This window comes from Myotis myotis, unplaced genomic scaffold (assembly GCF_014108235.1).
Source record: "Myotis myotis isolate mMyoMyo1 unplaced genomic scaffold, mMyoMyo1.p scaffold_m19_p_32, whole genome shotgun sequence".
NCBI classification, from domain to species: Eukaryota; Metazoa; Chordata; class Mammalia; order Chiroptera; family Vespertilionidae; genus Myotis; species Myotis myotis.
In genome coordinates, this window is record NW_023416338.1 from 2,438,510 (window position 1) to 2,461,025 (window position 22,516).

At 55.6% G+C, this 22,516-nt stretch overlaps 2 protein-coding genes across 7 annotated transcripts in view; both read left to right on the plus strand.

Annotated features, from left to right (window-relative positions):
• Positions 1 to 16,280, plus strand: part of SIN3B (SIN3 transcription regulator family member B) — a 40,678-nt gene extending 24,398 nt beyond the window's left edge. For 4 of the 6 annotated variants that reach the window (XM_036302579.1, XM_036302582.1, XM_036302583.1 and 1 more), the window contains 10 exons: positions 1,679 to 1,795; positions 3,783 to 4,021; positions 4,682 to 4,865; positions 6,832 to 7,471; positions 7,938 to 8,107; positions 11,176 to 11,349; positions 11,916 to 12,008; positions 13,504 to 13,598; positions 14,278 to 14,482; positions 14,591 to 16,280. In XM_036302579.1, coding sequence (XP_036158472.1) covers positions 1,679 to 1,795; positions 3,783 to 4,021; positions 4,682 to 4,865; positions 6,832 to 7,471; positions 7,938 to 8,107; positions 11,176 to 11,349; positions 11,916 to 12,008; positions 13,504 to 13,598; positions 14,278 to 14,482; positions 14,591 to 14,821 — 2,148 coding nt within the window. In that variant the 3' untranslated portion in view covers positions 14,822 to 16,280. The other 2 variants (XM_036302580.1, XM_036302584.1) reach the window with 2 other exon arrangements.
• Positions 16,281 to 18,805: 2,525 nt separating this feature from the next.
• Positions 18,806 to 21,043, plus strand: F2RL3 (F2R like thrombin or trypsin receptor 3). Its single transcript, XM_036302459.1, is given in 5 exon segments — positions 18,806 to 18,814; positions 19,142 to 19,196; positions 19,199 to 19,262; positions 19,264 to 19,481; positions 19,734 to 21,043. Coding segments are annotated over 5 exon segments (1,410 nt in total). The 3' UTR covers positions 20,798 to 21,043.
• Positions 21,044 to 22,516: the final 1,473 nt, after the last annotated feature.

Sequence of the window (22,516 nt, forward strand, 5' to 3'; positions counted from 1 at the left end):
ATTTTGCTGAGCCTGCTCTGTCCTGGGTTCACTGCCCTCAGTATGTTTTTGTTTAGTGTGACAATTGAATATATCTTCAGGGTTAAAGGACAGCCTGTTACTGTATATCCAGAATTCAAGACTGCCTGCTGGGTTCCAGGGATCAGCAAGGAACCACCTATGGGCCAAATCCCAGGCCAAAACTGGTCCATTGGTTGTGTTTGTCAATAAAGTTTTATTGTCACAAAGCTACGCCCATTGATTTGCATATCGCCTGTGACTACTTTACTAAGACTAAGGCAGAATTGAGTAGTCCCCGCAAAACTTGACATATTTATTATCTGGCTTTTTAAAATATATTTATAAATATTTTTATTGATTTCAGAGAGGAGGGGAGAGGGAGAGAGAGATAGAAACATAAATGATGAGAGAGAATCACTGATTGGCTGCCTCCTGCACGCCTCCTACTGAGAATTGAGCCAGCAACCCTAGCACGTGCCCTTGACTAGAATCGAACCTGGGACCCTTCAGTTCACAGGCCAAGGCTCTATCCACTGAGTCAAACCAGCTAGGGCTTTAATATATATTTTTATTGATTTTAGAGAGGAAAGGAGAGGGGAGAGAGATAGAAATATCAGTGAGCAAGAATCATCTCGATCGGCTGCCTCCCACATGCCCCACTCTGGGCATCGAACCCACAACCCAGGCATGTGCCCTGACCAGGAATTGAACTGTGACCTCCCAATTCATAGGTCAATGCTCAACCACTGAACCACACTGGCCGGGCTCATTTTTATAATTATTGAGGTAGATTTCCATGTCTCAGGAAGCTGGGAAATCACTGACAGTCTCCAGTCCCAGTAAGCATCTGGGCCAAAACGAGATGGGAGCCCAGGCACGTGATGCCTGCCTTGTGGTGTAGGCAGATTCATGGAGCGAGCCCATGGTTAGGTTAGAAGCTCTGATTCATAAATGCATTGTGCTGGGGGCATTGCCCTGAGAAGGTGGACTTACTGGAGGTATAGTTCTCATTGGCATGTATGTGCATGACATGTCCCTCTCTCTCTGATCTTCCTGTCCCGACTCTGGTTCAGGATCAGTGGCTGCTTGGCACTTGCTTACTCTTTTATTAACTCTACTAGAGGCCGAGTGCACAAAATTCATGCACTGCGGGGGGGGGGGGCGGTCCTTCAGCCCGGTCTGCGCCCTCTCGCAGTCCAGGAGCCCTTGGGGGATGTCCGACTGCTGTGGAGGCGGGAGAGGCTCCTGCCACCACCAATGCACTTGCCAGCTGTGAGCCTGGCTTCTGGCTGAGCAGCACTACCCCTGTGGGAGCACACTGACCACCAGGGGGCAGCTCTTGCATTGAGTGTCTGCCCCTGGTGTTCAGTGCGCATCATAGCGACCGGTCGTTCTGCTGTTTGGTCGATTTGCATGTTAGCATTTTATTATATAGGATGACTTGAGAAGCCAGTCTGGTGGGAGTGTGCATTATCTGGCTTTTTACAGAGAAAGTTTGCCAACCCCTAAAATACTATGATTTGTTCACTTGATCACATTTACTGTTTGTATGATAAGGGAATTTCCTGTAAAATCAAGGCGATATTACTTCTTATATTTTCTACAATGAACAGTACCATAAACAGTTCTGGCAGCCAGGGCTTGTTACCTGGGATAACAGCATCTCTTCTTGATGCAGGTGCTGAATGACACCTGGGTCTCATTCCCGTCTTGGTCAGAGGACTCCACCTTTGTCAGCTCTAAGAAGACACCCTACGAGGAGCAGCTGCACCGCTGTGAGGACGAGCGCTTTGAGGTGTGTATGCTGGTGCTGCAGGGTCCTCTGGGTGGCCCTGAGTCCTGGCCAGGATGGTGGTGACATGGGGTGTGCCTTGTCCTCATCCTCCATGGCACTGTCCTCACTCTCCCCTGCTCATCTCCCGCTCCATCCTGGGATATATCCTGACCCTTTTTTTTTTTTTTTTAAATTTTGTTTTATTGCTTAAAGTATTACAAAGAGTATTACATATGTCTCCTTTCTTTTTTTCTCCTTGACCTTCCCCCAGCCTCCCCTACCCCCCAGTGTCTTGTGTCCATTTGGTTATGCTTATATGCATGCATACGAGTCTTTCAGTTGATCTCTTATGCCCTTCCCCACCCTCCCCGGCCTTCCCGCTGTAGTTTGACAATCTTTTTGATGCTGCTCTGCCTCTGTATCTATTTTTGTTCATCAGTTTATAATGGTCTTTATTATCCATAAATACGTGAGATCATGTGGTATTTTTCTTTGATTGACTGGCTTATTTCACTTAGCATAATGCTCTCCAGTTCCATCCATGCTGTTGCAAATGGTAAGAATTCCTTCTTTTTTACAGCAGCATAGTATTGCATTGTGTAGATGTACCACAGTTTTCTAATCCATTCATCTGTTGATGGGCACTTAGGCTGTTTCCAGATCTTAGCTATGGTGAATTGTGCTGCTATGAACATAGGGGTGCATATATCCTTTCTAATTGGTGTTTCTGGTTTCTTGGGATATATTCCTAGAAGTGGGATCACTGGGTCAAATGGGAGTTCCATTTTTAACTTTTTGAGGAAACTGCATGCTGCCTTCCATAGTGGCTGCACCAGTCTGCACTGACCCTTCTTAACCTCCCCACTGCACCACACCCCCGTCTCCTCTTGAGTATCAGGGATGCCAGCACTTTCCAACAGGGTAGGTCCTCACAGATCTCTTTTTTGCCTTGCTTTCCTTCAGGCTGGCTAGGCAATGTATTTGAATTTAATTTCTTTAATTAAAATTAAGTTAGCTTGCCTGGCCAGTGTGGCTCAGTGGTTGAGTGTCGACCCAGAAACTGAGAGGTTGTGGGTTCAATTCCTGGTTGGGGCACATACCGGGTTTTGGGCTCAATCCCTAGTGGGGGGTGTACAAGAGGCAGCTGATTGATGATGTTATTCTCTCATCGATGTTTCTGTCTCTCTATCCCTCCCTTCTTCTCTCTCTCAAAATCAATAAGAACATATTTTAAAAATTTAGTTAGCTTAAGTTAATTTTTTGAAAATTTTGCTGACATGCAGCATAAGAATAGACACAGCAATCAGCTTCCCTTCCCCAGTGGTAACAGCTCATAAGTCCCTGTCACAAAATCACAGTGAGGTCAGTGACATTGGCACATTTGCCCCATTGGACTGTATTTGTGTGTGCATATGTAGCGTGTGCACGTTTTGAATTGTGCATACACGTGTATTCAGCTCTGCATGTTTCCACCTTTGGTGGTTCCTGTGTTCACCACCACAGCCAAGACACTGAGCGGCTCCGTACCACTAGGACCCCTCCTTCTGCCTCTTATATCTGAACACCTCCCTCCCAGGCCCACCCAGCCCTGACCCCTGGCAACACTGACCTTGTTCATCTCTCACTGTGGCACAAATGGAGTCACATGGTATGTTCCCTTTGGGGATTGGCTCCCCCTGCACATGCCCTGAGAGTCATCCAGGGGCTAAGTACACCACAGGTCCGTTCCCCTTTTCTGCCAAGCAAAGCTTGCTCTCTGCCTGTGCAGGGGGTCAGCCAGCAGTGAATGGCCAATGGCTCTCAGTCCCTCAGCACCAGGTCCTGCATTTGTGCCTCCCCTGACTGGATGCCAGCTCAGTAATCAGCCTCACTTGCTCAGGGCCCCACCTTCTAATGCCCGTCACACCCCTCAGACGTGGAGTTCGTTAGCTCTGTCCTAGCATCCCTTCTGCCAGCCCAGGCTCTTCCCTAGGGCCCCACTGACCCCTTCCCGCCTTCCTCTCCATAGTTAGACGTTGTCCTGGAGACCAACCTGGCCACCATTCGAGTGTTGGAAAGCGTGCAGAAAAAACTGTCTCGGATGGCACCGGAAGACCAGGATAAGTTCCGGCTGGACGACTGTCTGGGGGGCACGTCGGAGGTGATCCAGCGTCGCGCCATCCATCGCATCTATGGGGACAAGGCTCCTGAGATCATCGAGAGCCTCAAGAAAAACCCTGTCACTGCTGTCCCGGTCGTTCTCAAAAGGTTTCCTCAGCTCTGGCCCCTGGGCACTCTCTCATTAGTGTCGTTGGTCACAGATGTCATCACAAGGTGGGAGGGGGGTGGGGGGTTCCCTGGGGCCTCAGGGTGCCATACTGGGTGTCTCAGTCTTCCTGTTCCCCTCCCGAGAGGAAAGCATGGTTAACACTTGTCCTAGTCCTTTGGCCACCACACACATAATTAGGTCGAAACATGAAGAGTGGGACCTGTATCACAGCTTGCCTTGTACTTAGTATTGTGTCTTAGGAACTTTTCCATGATAGTGAACAGATACGAAGTGCTGCCCTCAGTTGGGTGCTATGCTTGGCCCTGGGGTTGCAGAGCTGAGCAAGACCCACACAGTCCCCTCATGGGGTTCACAGTTGAGCCAACAGCTACATGGAATATGGTCAGAAGCCAGGACAGGAAGGAGGTTGGTTCCGTGGCAGCGACGTTTGAGAAACCATAAAACTGTCCACATTGGTCCTCCAGGACCATGGCTCCCTCCTCCCCTCCTTTACTCAATACAGATAGGCCTGCCGCTGGCCGTCCCACTGTGGCACAAATGGAGTCACATGGTTTGTCCCCTAGTGCAGGAATGGCTCAGGTGGGTGTCACAGGCTGTTCCCATGCTGTCCTTGTGCTGAGCCCCTCTGGCCCCCACAGGCTGAAGGCCAAGGAGGAGGAGTGGCGGGAGGCCCAGCAGGGCTTCAACAAGATTTGGCGGGAGCAGTACGAGAAGGCATACCTCAAGTCCCTGGACCACCAGGCCGTGAACTTCAAGCAGAACGACACCAAGGCCCTTCGCTCCAAGAGCTTGCTCAACGAGATTGAGAGTGTCTATGATGAGGTGAGGCCCTCCTCTGCGCCGGGTCTCTGCCTGTTTCCCAGCGGGTAGGCGGGCTTGGTGGCATTGCCCTCACGGCCGTGTAGGGGTGAGGATGGAGGTTCCTGTAGCACAGACCGGGGCTGGTCAGGGAGGACTGGGGCTCTTCCCTCCTCCCTCCCCCTGTGGGCCTTGATGGACCTTCCTTCAGATGCCTGATGCTAGCAGCTTTCCTTTCTCCACAGCCAGTGGGTACCAGATAGCATTTGAACCCCCAGAAGGAACATCCCATAGAACCCTTGCTCATACACTTCCTATGCAGTACTGTTATCCAAGTTTTAGTTTCCTCAGTGAGGAAGCTGAGGCACAGGACGTCACAGGAGACCAGAGCTCTGAGCCCTCAGGCTTCACCTCCAGCAACTGCACTGTGTCCTCTTGCCAGTCTTGGACCGTCTAGGCTCATGGGCCCGGAATCACATAACTGAGGCCGGGCTGGGTTCTCAGGCTCTGAGAATGTGGAACTTTGAAAAATACATGTAAGAAGTGGCCTGGCACGGAGGTGGAGGCCCTGGGGGGGCAGTCAGGGAGGTTGCGGGTACTGCTCTCAGGCTGTGCCCAGGAGACAGGGACAGAGCAGCATCGATGGCTGAGCACTTGCCTGGGCAGGCTCACTTATTCCCTTTTATTCTTCACATAAGCAGCAAGCGTCGTACCTCCTCTCCTAGTATGGAAATTAAGGACAGAAAAGCCAGGCCACTGGGGGTGTCTCCACATAACTGGAGACCACCCAGGGCTGCGGCCCTAAGACCCTGCCCTTCAACCTCCCTCCCCCTGGGGCACCCTCCCCCCTGCAGGGCCCAGCCCCTAGCCCCAGGCCCTACTCTTCAGCTTGTCTGACCTCCTCACTTGAGGAAGGACCTCGAAGCCTGCGACCTCTCCCCACCAATGGGGTCTGCGGTACATTGTCAACTTGGGGGTGATGATGTAGCCCAATAGACCCACCACTGACCACTGAGTTCCTGGCTCTTCCCTTGGGGGCAGAGGGGAAAGGGGTATTTAGCTGATGAGGACCAGGGCACAGAGTGGGAGGCCCCATCTCCATTTCCTGCCAGTCACTAGTTCTGTTTGAGGAACAGCCTTTGCCTCCTCCCTCCCCCTGCCCTGCCCTCAGGAGGTCCCACCTACAGGGATGGCATCCACACTCGGTTTTCCAAGAGCCTGGACGTCCCCCGTCCCCCACGTGCTCAGGCAGTCTGGAGGATGTAGTCATTGTCTAGGTTTTCTGGAAGAAAGATGATTAGCTAAAGACAGGAGAGGGGTGAACCCAGGGACGTGGTTCTCCAGGGAGAAAGAGTCAACAGGCTCATGCAAAGGTCCTGCACGCCGGAAGCCTCAGAGGAGGAGCATGTGTGCTCTGCAGGCCTGCAGGCCAGGGGCTGGAGTCCTCTGCTGACCAGTGTGGGAGGGCCTGGTGGGGGTGGTAGAGTTGGCTGTGCTCCTGTCGCCATATTGCTCTCAACTCGGTGAGCAGAGTGGTTGGAGTGAGCAGGTAGGAGGCCTGCGCAGCAGGGTGATAGGAGAACTGTGGAGGGACTGGTGGTGGGTGGGAGGGGGGCAGAGGCAGGGTATGGGCCAGGTGTGAAAGGCTGAGGGAGAAGAGGCTGACATGTAAGTAGTCCCAGGTCGTCCTGGTCTAGCCGAGCATCCATGAATGAATGATGGTGGGCAGAGAGACCCAGGGTCCACCTTCAGCCTTCCTCACGCCCATGGAGAGCTTGGATTGGGCACCTCGGGTCAGCTGGAATTTGGTGACCAGCGCACTGCTCCCCTCAGATCCCCTGGCCCCTAGGCACTGCTGCAGGCAATGGTGGAGGGAGGGAGGTTGGCCCTGGTCCTGGCGCTGAGCAGTGTGACACTGTTAAAGCTGAGGGTGCAAATCTTGGGTTCTCCCAGTGGGTTGCTTCCTGCCTGACGTTCACCCTGTTCCCAGCACCAGGAGCAGCACTCAGAGGGCCGCAGCGCCCCCTCCAGCGAACCACACCTTATCTTCGTGTATGAGGACAAGCAGATCCTGGAGGATGCAGCCGCACTCATCAGCTACTACGTGAAGCGGCAGCCAGCCATCCAGAAGGAGGACCAGGGCACCATCCACCAGCTGGTGCACCAGTTTGTGCCCAGCCTCTTCTTCTCCCAGCACCTGGACCTAGGGGCATCTGAGGACTCTGCTGACGAGGGCCGGGGGAGCCCCCAGGGGCAGAGTGTGGAACCTGGTGACCGGAAGAAGCCGGCGCCTGGGCCACAGAGCAGCCCCCCGGTGGAGAAGGGGCCCACCGGCGAGGGCACCACCCCTGAGCAACAGCCACCACCGCCACCGCCACCGCCACCGCCTTTACCACCACCACCACACAAGCCCATGGATGACGTCTACAGCCTCTTCTTCGCCAACAACAACTGGTACTTCTTCCTGCGTCTCCACCAGACCCTGTGCTCCCGGCTCCTGAAGATCTACCGCCAGGCTCAGAAGCAGCTCCTGGAGTATCGGACGGAGAAGGAGAGGGAGAAGCTGCTCTGCGAGGGCCGTCGGGAGAAGGGCAGTGACCCCGCCATGGAGCTGCGGCTGAAGCAGCCCAGTAAGTCCCCGACCCTTGTCAGAGCCCACGGATGACATGCAGGCGCTGGGAGATGGGCAGTGGCACCAAGGGTTTCAGTTCACAGCTTATGATCGGACATGTCCCCTTGTGTTTTTTCCTGGCTTTTCATTTTGAAATACACTATCTCAAATGAGAAGTCACAAAAATAGTAGAGTCTCGAAAACCCTTCCTAGCCTCCCCAAGCAGTAGCACCGCTTCTGGCTGTGGTACCATGGTAGGAGCAGGAAACGGGCATTGCTAGGCCACACAGCGCTTCTTGCCTACCTCCCTAGCTGGGCCTCCTGCAACTATTGCCAGTCAAGCTCCCATCTTGGAGTCGGGCCACTATGAAGAAGCCCATGGTGGGAGGTGGACCGTGGGCTGCTTGATTCTATGGGGATTCTGGATTCGCCCTGTGGGGTCTTGTGGTTACAGCCCTGTGTGACCTGTCCCCGCCCACCCTTAGGTGAGGTGGAGCTGGAGGAGTACTACCCGGCCTTCCTGGACATGGTGCGCAGCCTGCTGGACGGCAGCATCGACCCCACGCAGTACGAGGACACGCTGCGCGAGATGTTCACCATCCACGCCTACGTCGGCTTCACCATGGACAAGCTGGTGCAGAGCATCGCGCGCCAGGTGAGCGGGTGCAGGATGGGTAGCGAGCAGGGTGACAGGAGGCCTGACACATGGGGCGACAGCACCTCCTCAAGATTCCTTGCCAGTCCCCAGCTTTGAAAACCTGTCCTTCTATCACTCTCATGCTGTGTGGTTGGTCCCATACCAGCATCTTTCCTTTTTTTTAACCAAGGTAGAATTCACATAACATAATGTTAATAACAATTTTATTTTATTTTACTTACTAGAGGCCCAGTGCACAAATTCATGCACCAGTGGGGTCCTTCAGCCTGGCCTGCAGGATCGGGAGAAACCAGCTCTCTGACATCCCCCAAGGGGTTCCAGATTGCAAGAGGGTGCAGGCCAGGCCAAGGGACCCCACCGGTGCACGATAGGGGCCGGGGAGGGAGGTGGAAGGTTGGCCTGCTAGGAAGGGACAGTGGGAGGGCTCCAGGGTGTGTCCTTCCCATCGAGCTCAGCAGCAAGCTAACCTACCGGTCATAGAGACTGATCTACCAGTCAACTGTCTGCTCCCTGCACATCATAGCGAGCGGTTGAGTGGTCTTAGCATATCATTAGCATATTATGCTTCGATTGGTTGAATGGATGACCAGACACTTAGCATATTAGGCTTTTATTATATAGGATTTTTTTATTGATTTTAGAGAGGAAGGGACGGGGATAGAGAGATAGAAACATCAATGAGAATCATTGATCGATTGCTTCCTGCACTTCCCCCACTGGTGGTCAAGCCCAAAACCTGGGCATGTGCTCTGATTGGAAATTGAGCCAGTGACCTCTCAGTTCATGGTCGACGCTCAATCGCTGAGCCACACCATCAGGGCACGTTAACCATTTTAAAGTGAATAATTCAATAGCATTTAGTACATTCATAGTGTATATAATCTTCACCTCTATCTAGTTCCAGGACATTTCTCTCACCCCAAAAAGAGACCCTGTCCCCATTAGCAGTCATTCTCCATTCCCCTTCGCCAGCTCCTCCTGACTACCACCAACCTGCTTTCTGTCTGTGTGTTTACCCGTTCTGGACGTTTCATATACATGGAACCATACAGTATGTGGTCTGACTCTCTTACTTGGCATGATGTTTTCAAGATTCATCCACATTGTCTCATGTCAGTGCTTCATTCCTCTTTACGGCTGAGTAATATTCCATTGTAGAATGGACCACATTGTGTTCATTCATTCATCCATGGATGGGCACCTGCGTTGCTGCCACCTTTTGGCAATTGTGGATAATGCTGCTGTGAGCAAGAATTTGAGTCCCTGCTAACAAACCTTTTGTGAGGGTGACTTGGCAGTGTGTAAAGAATTTTGGTCCCCTTCTAGGGGTGTGGGGTGGATATCAGTGACGTTCCTCAGCACTCAGTATCATTTATAGTAGCAAAACACTGGCAATAGCCAAATGTCAAGGAGAGGAAATGAGTCATAAAATACAAACAACAAAGCCCAGACAGGTCGGTGTGGCCCTGGGACATGTGTCCTCCTGGTGGTGTTCTTCAGCTTGACTTTTGTTTCCTGATTACCAACTAAGGCTGTTCACTTAAAGTGGAAGAGAAGCCAGTAAAATAATGTTATTCCTCTCCCACCCAGATACAGTCATTGGGAACATTCTAGAAACGTCATTTTCTTCTAGGTTAGAAAAACTTCTCATTGAAGTAGAACACACAGGAAAGTGCCCACATCCTAGGTGGGTGGCCCAGTGGGTCTTCACATGTGGATGCCCTCACCCATAGCCCTCCCAGCTACTCCTCACCATGGGCACCCTCTGCCCTGATTGCTGAAGCTGAGGTAGAGTTCCTGTCCTGAGCCGTGTTTAAATGGAAGTAGACCACCCATCGGGCATCAGGCAGTGTGATTCTGCAGCATTCCTTCTTGCAGTTGTGGCTCCTTCATCCTGGCCTGCTCCAGGGAAAAAACTCCCCTCTGGGCCCTTGGAGCCACACTGCTTGTCTCCTGGTGGACATCTGCGAGTTTCCTCCACTCCCCTGGGTGGGGTGGAGGCAAGCCCGCCGGCTGCCGTGGAAGCTTTTGGTTTTCCAGTGGGTACTCTGTCCGGATAGAAGGACAGGTTTTCTTGACCACCAGAGCTGGGATTGGCGGTCTCTCGCCACTCCTGGGCTGAGGGGCAGCGGGATCTCGTGTTTTACATTGCATTTCCCTGGTGGCTCCTAAGGTGCCACCTTTTCCTCCCTCTGTGGCCATTTGGATGGGGAAGCACGCATGGGCCCTTGCACACAGCTCCAGGAGACAGTGGCTCGGGGACACCCTGGGCAAGCACTTCACCCCCTGAGCTGTGGCTTCATCAAACCCCACTGGACGTGCCCTGAGCCAGATATGCTCACAGGGCTCTCCCATGCTCACACCTGTAACTTACCTTAGAGGGAACATATCCACACCCTTTGCCCTTTTTCCATTATTACTAGCATTTCTTGTTTTCAGTAACAGCAGCCACTACTTGGGGAACTTGCTGTGTGCCAGGCACCATGTGAGATCCCTGGTACTTGGGGCCGAACCCTAGGCCCTGCTGCAGCCAGTGGTGGCAGGGCTGACTCACCAGCTCCATCCGACCCTGTGCCTCCGCCATCTCCGTATTCATTTCTTCTTAAACCTTACGGTTTTAGTTGTTTGTAGGAATTAAAGGCATTCATTGTGTTTATTGCTGAAAATTTAGGGAAAATAACCTTCCTCCATCCCACCACTTTCAGATAATTACGATCCCCATTTTGGAACATTTTCTTTTGCATTTATTCATCTGTTTCTCAAACCCAAGCAGGGTTTGCTGGTCTGGTCTAGTTTGAACTGGTCTGCTTGGCTCTGGACTGGTCTGCTCTTGTCTGTTCTAGTCTGATCTGGGCTAGTTTTTCTGCTCTGGTCTGCTCTGCACCCTGTGCCGAGGTACTCGCTCTGCATGGCCCATCTGATCCTGGCCTTCATCCCCATTTCATGGACTTCACCATGTTGTCTTTGGGTGAGGTGGGGACTCCAGCAGGCGGCATGCTCAGAAACTGCTCGCCCCTTCTGAGGGGCACACGCTCCAGGCACCCACCAGCTTTCCTCCCCACCAGCTGCACCACCTCGTGAGTGACGACATCTGCCTGAAGGTGGTGGAGCTCTACCTGAACGAGAAGAAGCGGGGCGCCGCTGGTGGGAACCTGTCCTCCCGCTGCGTCCGCGCCGCTAGGGAGACTAGCTACCAGTGGAAGGCTGAGCGGTGCATGGCTGATGAGAACTGCTTCAAGGTGAGAGACCAGCCATGCTCAGTCCCACATGAGGCTAGGGGAGCAAGGGGAATGCCCCAAACAGGAGGGGCCGCCATTGTGTTCTGGCCTGGGGGCGGGATTGGACTGAACGTGGCTTTTTCAGCCGGTCCGATTACATGTGCTTCCTTGACTGGGCCTCTGGATGTCCGTCCTGGCCTCGGGGCACCACAGGGCCCGTGAGGTGGGTACCCAGCACATGATCCCAGGAGGAAGGGTCTAGGCCAGCTGTGGGCAGACTATGGCCCGCGGGCCGGATTCGGCCCGTTTGAAATGAATAAAACTAAAAAAAAAAAAAGACCGTACCCTTTTATGTAATGATGTTTACTTTGAATTTATATTAGTTCACACAAACACTCCATCCATGCTTTTGTTTCAGCCCTCCGGTCCAGTTTAGGAACCCATTGTGGCCCTCGAGTCAAAAAGTTTACCCACCCCTGGTCTAGGCCCAGAGGCTGGCAAAGGTGGTTAATTGATGAGCTTTTGACCTCATCCTGTGTCAGCTTGGACTGTTCTGTGGCTTCAGCATTGTCCCCCACCTTCCCCAGGTGATGTTCCTTCAGCGCAAAGGGCAGGTGATTATGACCATTGAGCTCCTGGACACCGAGGAAGCCCAGTCGGAGGACCCCGTGGAGGTCCAGGTGAGGGCGACGGCCCTGTGCACACTATGGGCCAGGGGAAGCCATAGTCAGCATCGTGCAGGTCCCACCCCAAGGGCCACATGCACAAGCACAGGCCACATGCCCTCCATGGCAGCCGAGGGAGGGCCCAAGTTGCAGACAACCCCTCAGGAGTCCAGGGTGTGTCCCAGGGCAGGACCCTGGGTCCTGATTCCTCCCACCTGCTGTCGACACAGCCATCTCAATTGAGCCTGCGGCCGGCATGGTCACCTGAGCCGTGTGACCTCTGCACTCTGTGTATAAAGCTCAGGGCTCCGGGTCCCGAGCCTTAGTCACCAGGAGAACATCCGCCTGGCCACGCTCTGAGTCACACATTCCACTAGACGAGACATTTCCCGTGTTGGTTTTCTGCTCTTACAAGGACACCAGGCATTGGGTTTAGGGCCCACCTTACTCCAGTGTGACCTCACCGTGATTACTCTGTTTCCAAATGAGGTCACAGGAACAGGTGCCAGGGGCTAGGGCTCAGACATGTCTCTTTTGGGGACACAATTCAACCCACAATAGTGAACAGCTTGTCCCAGTTTACCTGGGACATTCCTGGTTTTATCGCCAAAGGTTCCACATTCCAAGAATTGCTTGTTCTCAGACGAACCACAGCGATTGGTCCCGACACGTAGCTGTGTCAGACCTTTTCTGGAGTCAAGCAGTACGTAACCAAATAAGGACATCGAAAGGAATCATATTTCAAAAAGGTGTCGCTGCCTTTTTGACCTTGAGTCAAACAGCCAAGATCTGTGGACCAGGAGCTCTGGACCATCATGTCCGCTCAGGAGCTTTGGAGAAATGGGGAGGTGCAGTGACACTCGGCGCCCTCACACCGGGCCGGTAAGCCCAAGCCTCCTTCCCAGAGCTGGGGCACTCACCACAGCTGCAGGGGCTCCCCTCCCAGCATCCTCCCTGCCTACCTCAGGACTCCCCCACACAGGAAGCTCCATGACCAGTGAGGGTGGAGGCCTGCATACCTTGCACCTTCCGGAAGTTGCCAGCAAATGCGGTTTTATTAAGCTCATGACTGGAGGAGCCTCTGGCTTTAACAGGGTGGTGAGCAGATGGTCACTGGACACCACCATGCCCTACTGCACCTGGTGGCCCCTCCCAGCCCCACCGCCTGTTCACTCCCACCCATGACCTGGTCTTTCCCTCTTTCTACTGCTGCTCGTGCCCGATGTCCATTCTGGACCTTGCATTCCTCCATGAGGGGGTCCCCGTTCCCCGTGTGAACTTGAATAGGCTGTTACACAGCAGGGACCTCTCCACTTCAGCACAGAATGCCGTCAAGTGTCTCATTGTAGCTGGTGTGCACGTCCCGCCCACCTGCAGTCTGGTTTCAGTCACACATCAGGGTCTTCAACAGCCACCATCCCTAACACATCCCCAAGAGCCCTGAGCTCAGGGTCCTGGCTGAGGAGCCCTTACGCAGGAAGTCATGGCCATGTCTCCTCCTGTTCCCCAGCACCTGGCTCGGTACATGGAGCAGTACGTGGGGACCGAGGGTGCGTCCAGCTCCCCCACCGAGGGCTTCCTCCTGAAGCCCGTGTTCCTGCAGAGGTGAGAGGAGCCACAAGGAAACCCTGTGTCTTTAATTGAGGCTAAAGACAGTTTCCTTCGTCTGGAAACACTAATTGGGCACCTGATGTGAACAAGGTGTGGCTGTGCCCTCCTGAGGTCTGGGGTGAGCAGAGCAGTCGTGCAGCCATCCCGGGATGAGGGGGCTGCCCTGCCTAAGGGAGCAGAGGGGCTGGGAGGAGGGGGTGAGGCCCTGGAGGGAGAAGCTCCTGGAAATGGCAGCCATCGGGCCAGAGACGGGAGTGCCAGCACCATTAGACCCTGGACCTGGGCCAGGCAGAGCCAGATCTCCCCTCAGGCCAAGATCAGTAGGGATTGTTGGTTGGTGTTTAGATTTGAGTGAGGACCCATTGCCAGGTGGGGGCTAGCCTGGGGGTGGGGTCCCAGGCCCACTGATAGGGAGATGGGACCAGGTCTGGGAGGGTGGAAGGGGGTCCTGGGTGAGGGGCTCCCTGTTGGAGGTACATAGGAAGCAAGCGAGAGGAGCCAACAGGGCTGGCCAGGCAGCCCCTCCCAGGGTTACTAGCACCCCTGTGTGACTAGAGTTGGTTTCTCTGGATTGGAGGGTTGGGTAGCGGGTTTTTGCTTCTGTTTGCATCTCCTTACCTTTGGGAAACCCAGCCAAGGATTTCCTGATCTGCAAACCTCCTGTGACCCTCAGGAACCTCAAGAAATTCCGCAGGTGGCAGTGCGAGCAGGTGCGGGCCCTGCGTGGTGAGGCCAAGAGCTCCTGGAAGCGGCTGGTGGGGGTAGAAAGCGCCTGCAACGTGGACTGCCGCTTCAAGCTCAGCTCCCACAAGATGATGTTCATTGTCAACTCCGAGGACTACATGTACCGCCGGGGGACCCTTTGCCGAGCCAAACAGGTACGCCTCCCACTCTGCCCTGGGACCCGGGGTCAAGCCCACAGCCATGTATCAGTGCCCAGCTAGGGGCGCCCGGTCTCTTGACTCCACCCCACCCACCCCCTGCAGGTCCAGCCCCTGGTCCTGCTGCGGCACCACCAGCACTTTGAGGAATGGCATGGCCGCTGGCTGGAGGACAACGTGACCGTGGAGGCAGCTGGCCTGGTGCAGGACTGGCTGATGGGCGAAGAGGATGAGGACATGGTGCCCTGCAAGACACTCTGCGAGACGGCCCATGTGCATGGCCTGCCTGTGACCCGCTACCGCGTGCAGTACAGCCGCCGCCCTGCCTCCCCCTGATGCACCTGAGCAGCCATCACTACACACAGTTTGGTGTGGTTGCTTCCTCAGGCCTGGGTGTCCGTCGAGACCATTTTCCTGAACCACCCGAGGGAAGGAGAGCGTCCCCCAGCCTTGCTGCTACAGGCTGCCCCTCCAGAGAAGGTTGTGTCAGCTTGCGGCCCCACGCTGCCATCACTCTCAGCTCCCCAGCCTCCTTTGGGCCAGTCCTGTGCCAAGCCTGAACCCCCTGCACTTGAACTTGGGGCTCAGTTCACACACCTGCCAGGCACTTACACCACCTGTGCCAAATCTCTGGGCAGGGCTGCGCTGGTCGTTTTGTGCACAGGGCATCTGGGAAAGTCAGTGACAAGCCATGTGAGGGCACACGTTTGGGAAGGGCTCCCAGCATAAAAGGAGTTGGGCAATGCCCAGATCTGACAGTGTGGGCATCAGCTTGGCCAAGCACCAGTGCTCAGAGCCTCGTTATTTTATAAGCAGGAAGAGCCCTTTTAGCCAAACTGTGAGGTGTGGTGTGGGCAGGAGCATCAGAATGGCCCAGAAGACCCCACTCTGGAAAAAGGACCGCCAAACCCTGCATTGATCCAGCAGCCGGACTCTGGGTCTGTGGGGGACAGGGCTCGGCCCCACACCCACCCAGCGAGTGGCCCATGTGGGAGGGCTCCAGGGCGGATCGTGTACCAAGATGGACACTAGAATGACAGGTGCACACACTTATTTATTCCTTTACGCTCTCTGTTGGCAACTTTTCCAACAACCACGTCCCAAGGCTTGTAGGGAGTGAGAGCCTCTGCATTCCCACCCGACACCGCTGTCCTGCAGCTGCCACCTGGCGTGTGTGTGAGGGGCTGGGGCGACTGTTCCGTGGAGGCGTCCACGGCTTTCTGGGCCAAGATTGCCAGGCAGTTCGGGCTGCGGACGAGCTCCTTCAAACTCACTGCACACGAGAAGCCCGGGCAGCCCTGGCAACATCATACCGAGCGGGATCCCTGACAGGTGGGCCCGAAGCGGTCCCCGTGCAGCCTCTGCCACCGCAGCCCTCGCCCTCCTGCTGAGCTGTGCCAAGCCCACGGTTCCCGCCAGTGGAGGCGTGCGTCTAGAAGTTGCCTGTGGAACTCAAGGTTTGTGACGCCTCTGACGGTGGGCCAAGGCTTACTTCTCCCTCCTGGGGTCTCCCTGCCCTGTTTCCTCAAGTGTAACCCAGGCACTTTGAACCCTTGTTTTGTAAGAAGGGAACTTACCAGAACTCCTGCACCAGCCCCGTGAGGCAGCCCCTCTGTGCCTCAGCGGGGGCCTGGGGTGTTTGCCAAACCCCTGATCCCCTACCCTGCATGCTTCTAAGGAGCTCTCTCATTTTTGAAGAATTTCTCTCCTGGGGCTTGAACTTCTTTTGCAGCTGTTTTGAATGTAGTTTCCTTTTCTATTTATTTGCACATTAAAGTGAACAATTAAATATTGATCTGAAGCTGTGAGCTTCTATCCGTTATTTCCTGTTAGTGAATCCCAGGGCGGCTTTTCCCACCCAGTGAATTCAGGCAGCGAGACCCACAGAGAGGGTCTGCACCTGTGCACAGTGGTCCCCAGACCTCCCAGTTACGTTTCCTGCGGGTGGTTCTCCGTCCTCATACCAGAGCATTTTCTAGAACATTCCAGTTCAGTTGTTATGTTCAGTAGAAATGTGAAGTGTTTCCTTCTAATGTTGTGCATGCAAAAACCAATTACAACACCCGGTGTCTGCTCGGAGTTTTCTCTGCCTTGTGCGTCTGATGCCAAGTCCTGAGGCTCATGGGAGGTGGATGGGACATGGGGGGAGGGGGGGAGGACTTTGCTTCCCCAGCCCCACAAAACCACCCTCCATACTCTACCTCTGGGGCCACACCCTTCCACCTCTTGCTTCTTTCCCATCACTGTCCTCTGAACATCTCTAGGACCCCCTCCCACCCTCCAAGGATCAGGGGAGCCCATACCTCTGCTCAGGGGCCTTTCAGCTGCCACCTCTTGCACTGCCGCAGAGGAACTGGCTGTGCCATGTACCTGCCTCCCCTCAGCCATGCCCAGTACCTACCACCAGGTTCCTGAGCTCAGTTGGCACTGCCCTGCCCACCTGGCTAGTCCTCTCCCAGAAGTTGCCCACCTCCCTGAGTGGCTGTTTCTGCCTCCCAGGGGCCCCTCCACCCATGTGGGGCCCCTCATGGTCCCCACCTCCTCCTCCAGAATGTCAGGGGTAGCAGGCAACTTGGAGAAGGAGGCTCTACTAGCTTGGATTCATGGCACCCACCATTCTACTTGCTGTCTCTGGATCTGACTAGGAACCGTGTAAGTGGAATCATACAGTATGTCCTTTTGTGTCTGGCTTATAGTGTCCTCAGCGTGTATCCATGTAGCATGTGTCAGAATTCCCTTCCTTTTTGAAGCTACCTTTCTGCTTTTTTAAAAACATAAGTTTTTATGGAAAGTGACACATGTACAGAAAATTCCAATAGTACAAAGAAAAACACGAAGGAGTCGGGGCCCAAGTCCCTCTCCCCAAAGGCAGCTGCCCCAGTCACTCACCATCTCCTCCCCCTGTGCTCCAGCCGTCAGGACACGGGGGGCGGGGTGCCACCCTCAAGGCTGAGTCCCAGGACCAGGGGCCACAGCAGCAGGAGCGCCCACATGTGATCAGGCCGGGCGCCGGCTGCTCTGGGCTTCAGCCAACTGGCCTTGGGCTTCCTTCTGCTGGACCCCCACCCCCAGCTTCCTGATTGCAGGTGGAGGGCAGACACCTCTGCACCACTTGTCACCCAGTTGGGACAGGACAGCAGCCGGCACCTCCCTGTCGGGTCCCTTCGTTCTGCTGGCACACGGTTGTCTCCATGGTGGGGGGGAGGGGCCGTCAATGGGCAGCCCCTCCCCCCGCACCCACCCCTGCCCTGCCTTGCTGGTAATAGCCCCTGTACAGATACCTTCCTGCACACATGTGTCTGCCATAAATTCCAAGACACGCAACCCCTGAGTCAGACCACCCTCCTGGGGGCTCCCAGTCTGCCCTGGCCCGGTGTCCCGTCCCCAGCATCTGCTGCACACGTTCCCTGGAGGAGGGCAGGGGTCCCCATCCTGGCTTTCCTGTGCTGAAGGCATCATCCATTCTGCATCATCCAGAGACTAGGCATGGGCTGAATCTGTTACTGGTGGAAACCACTCCGAATGGGAGAGCTCCTGGCTGAGGCCCTGGCCCAGCGGGAGTGCTCTAGGCCCCAGTCCCCCTCACCCCGGGGCTGGGGGCAGGGACTCAGCATCCCGGCCTCTGGCCATGTCCAAACTGCTCAGTCACTTCCTGCTGGTCTCTGTGTCCCTGAGAGTGACGAGATTAGGGTGGCTGTGCCAAGACACCACATTGACCCCCTCTACTACCCCCACTGCCCCTTGGGGTCCTCCTGCTCCCAGACACAGGCCCATGGCCCAGACCTGACCACGCAGAACCGAGGCCCCCGAGTTCCTGGCTGGACTGTTGGAGGCTTCTCTAGGCCCTGGAGGGGAGTGGGGGTGGGGGTTTGCGTGCAGGAGAGAGGAATGCCCTCCCTCTGAGCCTCAGTTTCTTCATCTGCACAGTGGCCCCCATCAGAATACAGGAACATGGGGGGCCAGAGGAAGGAGGGCCCCTGGGAGATGGCTCCGGTGTCCGGACCTGGGCTGGCCTGCTGCCTCCCTTGGCCTCAGATGTGGATGTGTGTGACCATCCCTCCCAGTCAGGCTGGGGTAGGGCCAGGGCAGGAGCAAAAGACGCTTCGAGAACTCAGGACAGACACCGCCCAGAGGTGGCTGCGCCAGGCTCCCCTCGACACTCGACACTCAGGACAGACACCGCCCAGAGGTGGCTGCGCCAGGCTCCCCTCGACACTCGACACTCGGGGCAACCCGACAACAGGGCTCACGCCTCCTCCGCTCTCCCCAGCAGACCCAACTCACAAGGCGCCTTCCCCTCTCGGGCGCCTCACTTTGCGCATGCGCTGGGTAATGGGTGAGGAGGCGAGAAGGCAGGGCAGACCTTATAGAGGCCTGGGGGCTTGGGCACATGTGGGGGGACAGGGGGTTCACCTGCTCTGACCTATGACCTGAAAGGCAGGACTCTAGTCTTGCCCACCAGAGAGAAACGAGGTTTCAGGAAGGGCCAACAGCTCCTGATGGAGGACGTGACCTGGAGGACTGGGCGGCTATGAGAACGGCAACTGTGACTGGCCAGCAGGAAGTGGCCACTTAGCCCACACAGGCTTCCTGGTCTGGACAGGGGGTGGTGGGGCTGCTGCAGCCTGAGACTTCCTCCCCATCTCACTGGCCCAGCACTTGTACCCCGTGAGGCACCGCTGCCAGACAAAGTGGCCCCAGCCACCAGGCCACTTAGGTCATCCGTGGGCCTCCCACAGGCTGGCTGGGGGCAGGGGCTGGTTTATCTCACTGGCCCTGTCCGCTCCCCCGCCTCCACTCAGGAAGCAGGAGGTGGGGGTCCAGCAGATAGGAAGCCCAAGGCCAGTTGGCTGAAGCCCAGAGCAGCCGGCGCCCGGCCCCGATAGCATGTGGGCGCTCCTGCTGCTAGGGCCCCTGGCCCTGGGATTCAGCCTGGAGAGTGGAACCCCAACCCCCAGTGTCTATGATGAAGGCTGGAGCACAGGGGAAGGAGATGGTGAGTGACTCCAGGTGCTGCCTTGGGACTGGGGGAGCATGATAGATGGGCAGAAGGACACAGGACTGGGGGTCCCTCCAGCTCAGCCCTGAGCCCACGGGGAAAGGGTTTCCATGTCCAACTCTGTCCCACCAACCTGGGGGGGCTCCTGTGAGCTGGGGCCTGGGTTGTAGCCCCTGTGGGGGGACCATCCAGCAGGAGGGCTGGTTGAAAGGCAGGAGATGACGCCTCCATCCCCGTTCCCTCCCCCAGATGGCCAGTTGGAACCTTGGACCAAACCCCAGGGGGCAACAATTTGCATAACTCGCACCTTCCCGGGCAGGCCCTGTGCCAACCGCAGCTACACTCTGGAGCTTTCGGAAAGTTCACGGGCGCTGCTGCTGGGCTGGGTGCCCACAAGGATGGTGCCCGCTCTCTATGGGCTGGTCCTGGTGGTGGGACTGCCTGCCAACGGCCTGGCACTGTGGGTGCTGGCCACGCGAGTGCCTCGGCTGCCATCCACGGTGCTGCTCATGAACCTGGCAGCTGCCGACCTGCTGCTGGCCCTGACCTTGCCACCCCGCATTGTCTACCATCTTCGGGGCCAGCGCTGGCCCTTTGGTGAGGCTGCCTGCCGCCTGGACATAGCCGCACTCTATGGCCATATGTACTGTTCTGTGCTACTGCTGGCTGCCATCAGCCTGGACCGCTACCTGGCCGTGGTACATCCACTGCGGGCCCGCGCCCTGCGAGGCCAGCGCCTGGCCACTGGGCTTTGCGCCTTGGCCTGGCTAGTGGCGGCTACCTTGGTGCTGCCCCTGGGGCTGCAGCGGCAGACCTACCAGGTGTCACAATCGGATCATGTGCTGTGCCACGATGCACATCCCATAGGTACCCAGGACTCCTACTGGCGACCCACCTTCGTCTGCCTGGCCGTGTTTGGCTGCCTCCTGCCCCTGCTGGCCATGCTGCTCTGCTACGGGGCTACCCTGTGTGCACTGGCCGCTGGAGGCCAGCGCTACAGCCACGCGCTAAGGCTGATTGCGCTGGTGCTGGCCTCGGCCCTGGCCTTCTTTGCGCCCAGCAATGTGCTGCTGCTGCTGCACTACTCGGACCCAGGCTCAGAGACCTGGGGGAACCTGTACGCTGCCTACGTGCCCAGCCTGGCACTCAGCACTCTCAACAGCTGTGTGGACCCCTTCATCTACTATTACGTGTCGACCGAATTCAGGGACAAGGTGCGGGAAGGGTTGCTCCGCTGGTTGCCAAGTTCCACCACGGTCTCCAAGGAGAGGGGCAACCCGGGGACGGGCACCAGGTCCTCATCGCTCGTCTGACAGCCCCTCAGGAGGCAGAGCAACAAAGAGGGGTTGGACTGGGTTGAATGGGCCTCCCGCCAAATTCATGTCCCTCAGGAACCTCTAATGAGCTTGTTTGGAAATAGGGTCTGTGCAGGGGTAATTAGTTAAGATGAGGTCACATTGGTGTAGGATCAGCCCTAAACCTGTCATGACTAATCTATATATATAAAAGTGTCCGACCATCCGACGCACACTGACCACCAGGGGGCAGATGCTCAATGCAGGAGCTGCCGTGAGGCACACAGAGAAACAGCACCACGGACCTGGTGCCCACAAAGCAACACTCGGCTTCCCCCAAGTGGGACACAGGCCCTGCCACCACCCGGAGCGACACCCCACCAAATAGCAGCCGCTGCTGCCGGGACCCCATGGCACAAAATGCAGCCCACAGCCCAGCCCAGCCCGGAAACATTACCGTGGGTGCCAGGTAATGAGGTCACATAGCAACACCCGGCTTCTCTCCCTAGCAGCTAGCCTCCTGCAGTTTCTTCAGCCCAGGAACATGACTTGCTTGATAGCCAGGTGGAATCATTTTACACTGAAACCAAATGTCTGTGAAGCGTTTTCCCATGCCTCATCTCATTTGATCCTCACAGAAGTCCTGGAGTAGGTAGAGAGGAGACTTGGTGGAATCCTATTTTCTTTTCATTAGCCGGAAAATGGAGATTTAGAAAGCTTAGAAACTGAAAAGAAGAAATGGTGGGCCTTGAAAATGAGTTCAGGTTTTCTCACTGCGCAGAATATAGTCAAACACTGCTGCAGTTAAATATTTTACCCTTCGTTTTCCCTGCGTGATCTACAATAATAATCTGCTTCATGTTGATATTTACTGCTGGGTTGCTGCACTCGGTGGTGGTGGGGGGGGGGGGTTCTTCAGCCTGGCCTACGCCCTCTGGCCGTCCAGGACCTCTCAGGGGATGTCCACCTGCTGGCTTAGGCCTGCTCCCCGGGGGGGATCAGGCCTAAGCTGGCAGTCAGACATCCCTCTGGCAGCCCGGGAGCCCTCGGGGGATGTCCAACTAATGGCTTAGGCCCGCTGGTTCCCATCATCCCCGCTGTGCTGGCCAGCCATGAGCCGGCTTCTGGCTGAGCGGCACTCCCCCTGTGGAAGCGCACTGACCACCAGGGGGCAGCTCCTGCGTTGAGCGTCTGGCCCCTGGTGGTCAGTGCACGTCATAGCAACCAGTTGTTCCTTGTCATTCTGCTGTTAGGGTCAATTTGCATATTACCCTTTTATTATACAGGAAAAGGCTAAGTTAACTCGCATATGCACGATAGATATAAAGCTCTCGCTGGCGCCAATTGCACACATGTGTTTCGATCTGTCATTGTCAATTGTGAATTTGGTTGACACTTCTATTATACAGAAAGGGCAAATAGCGATATTAAAAATATTTCTTCTAATTAATTTCCCTTTAATGTGCACAAATCCATGCACCGGGCCACTAGTGTCCTTCTAAGAAGACACAGAAACACAGGGAAGAAGGCTGTGTGACCATAGAGTCAGAGACTGTGGCCACAAGCTAAGCACAAGGGTTGCTGGCAGCCACTGAACCCGGGAGAGCAGCCTGGGAGGGATTCTCCCTCAGGCCCTCCAGAGGACCCAGCCTTGCCCACAACCTGATATTAGACTTCTGGCCTCCAGGATTGAGACAATAAATGTCTGTTGTTTTTTTTTGTTTGTTTGTTTGTTTG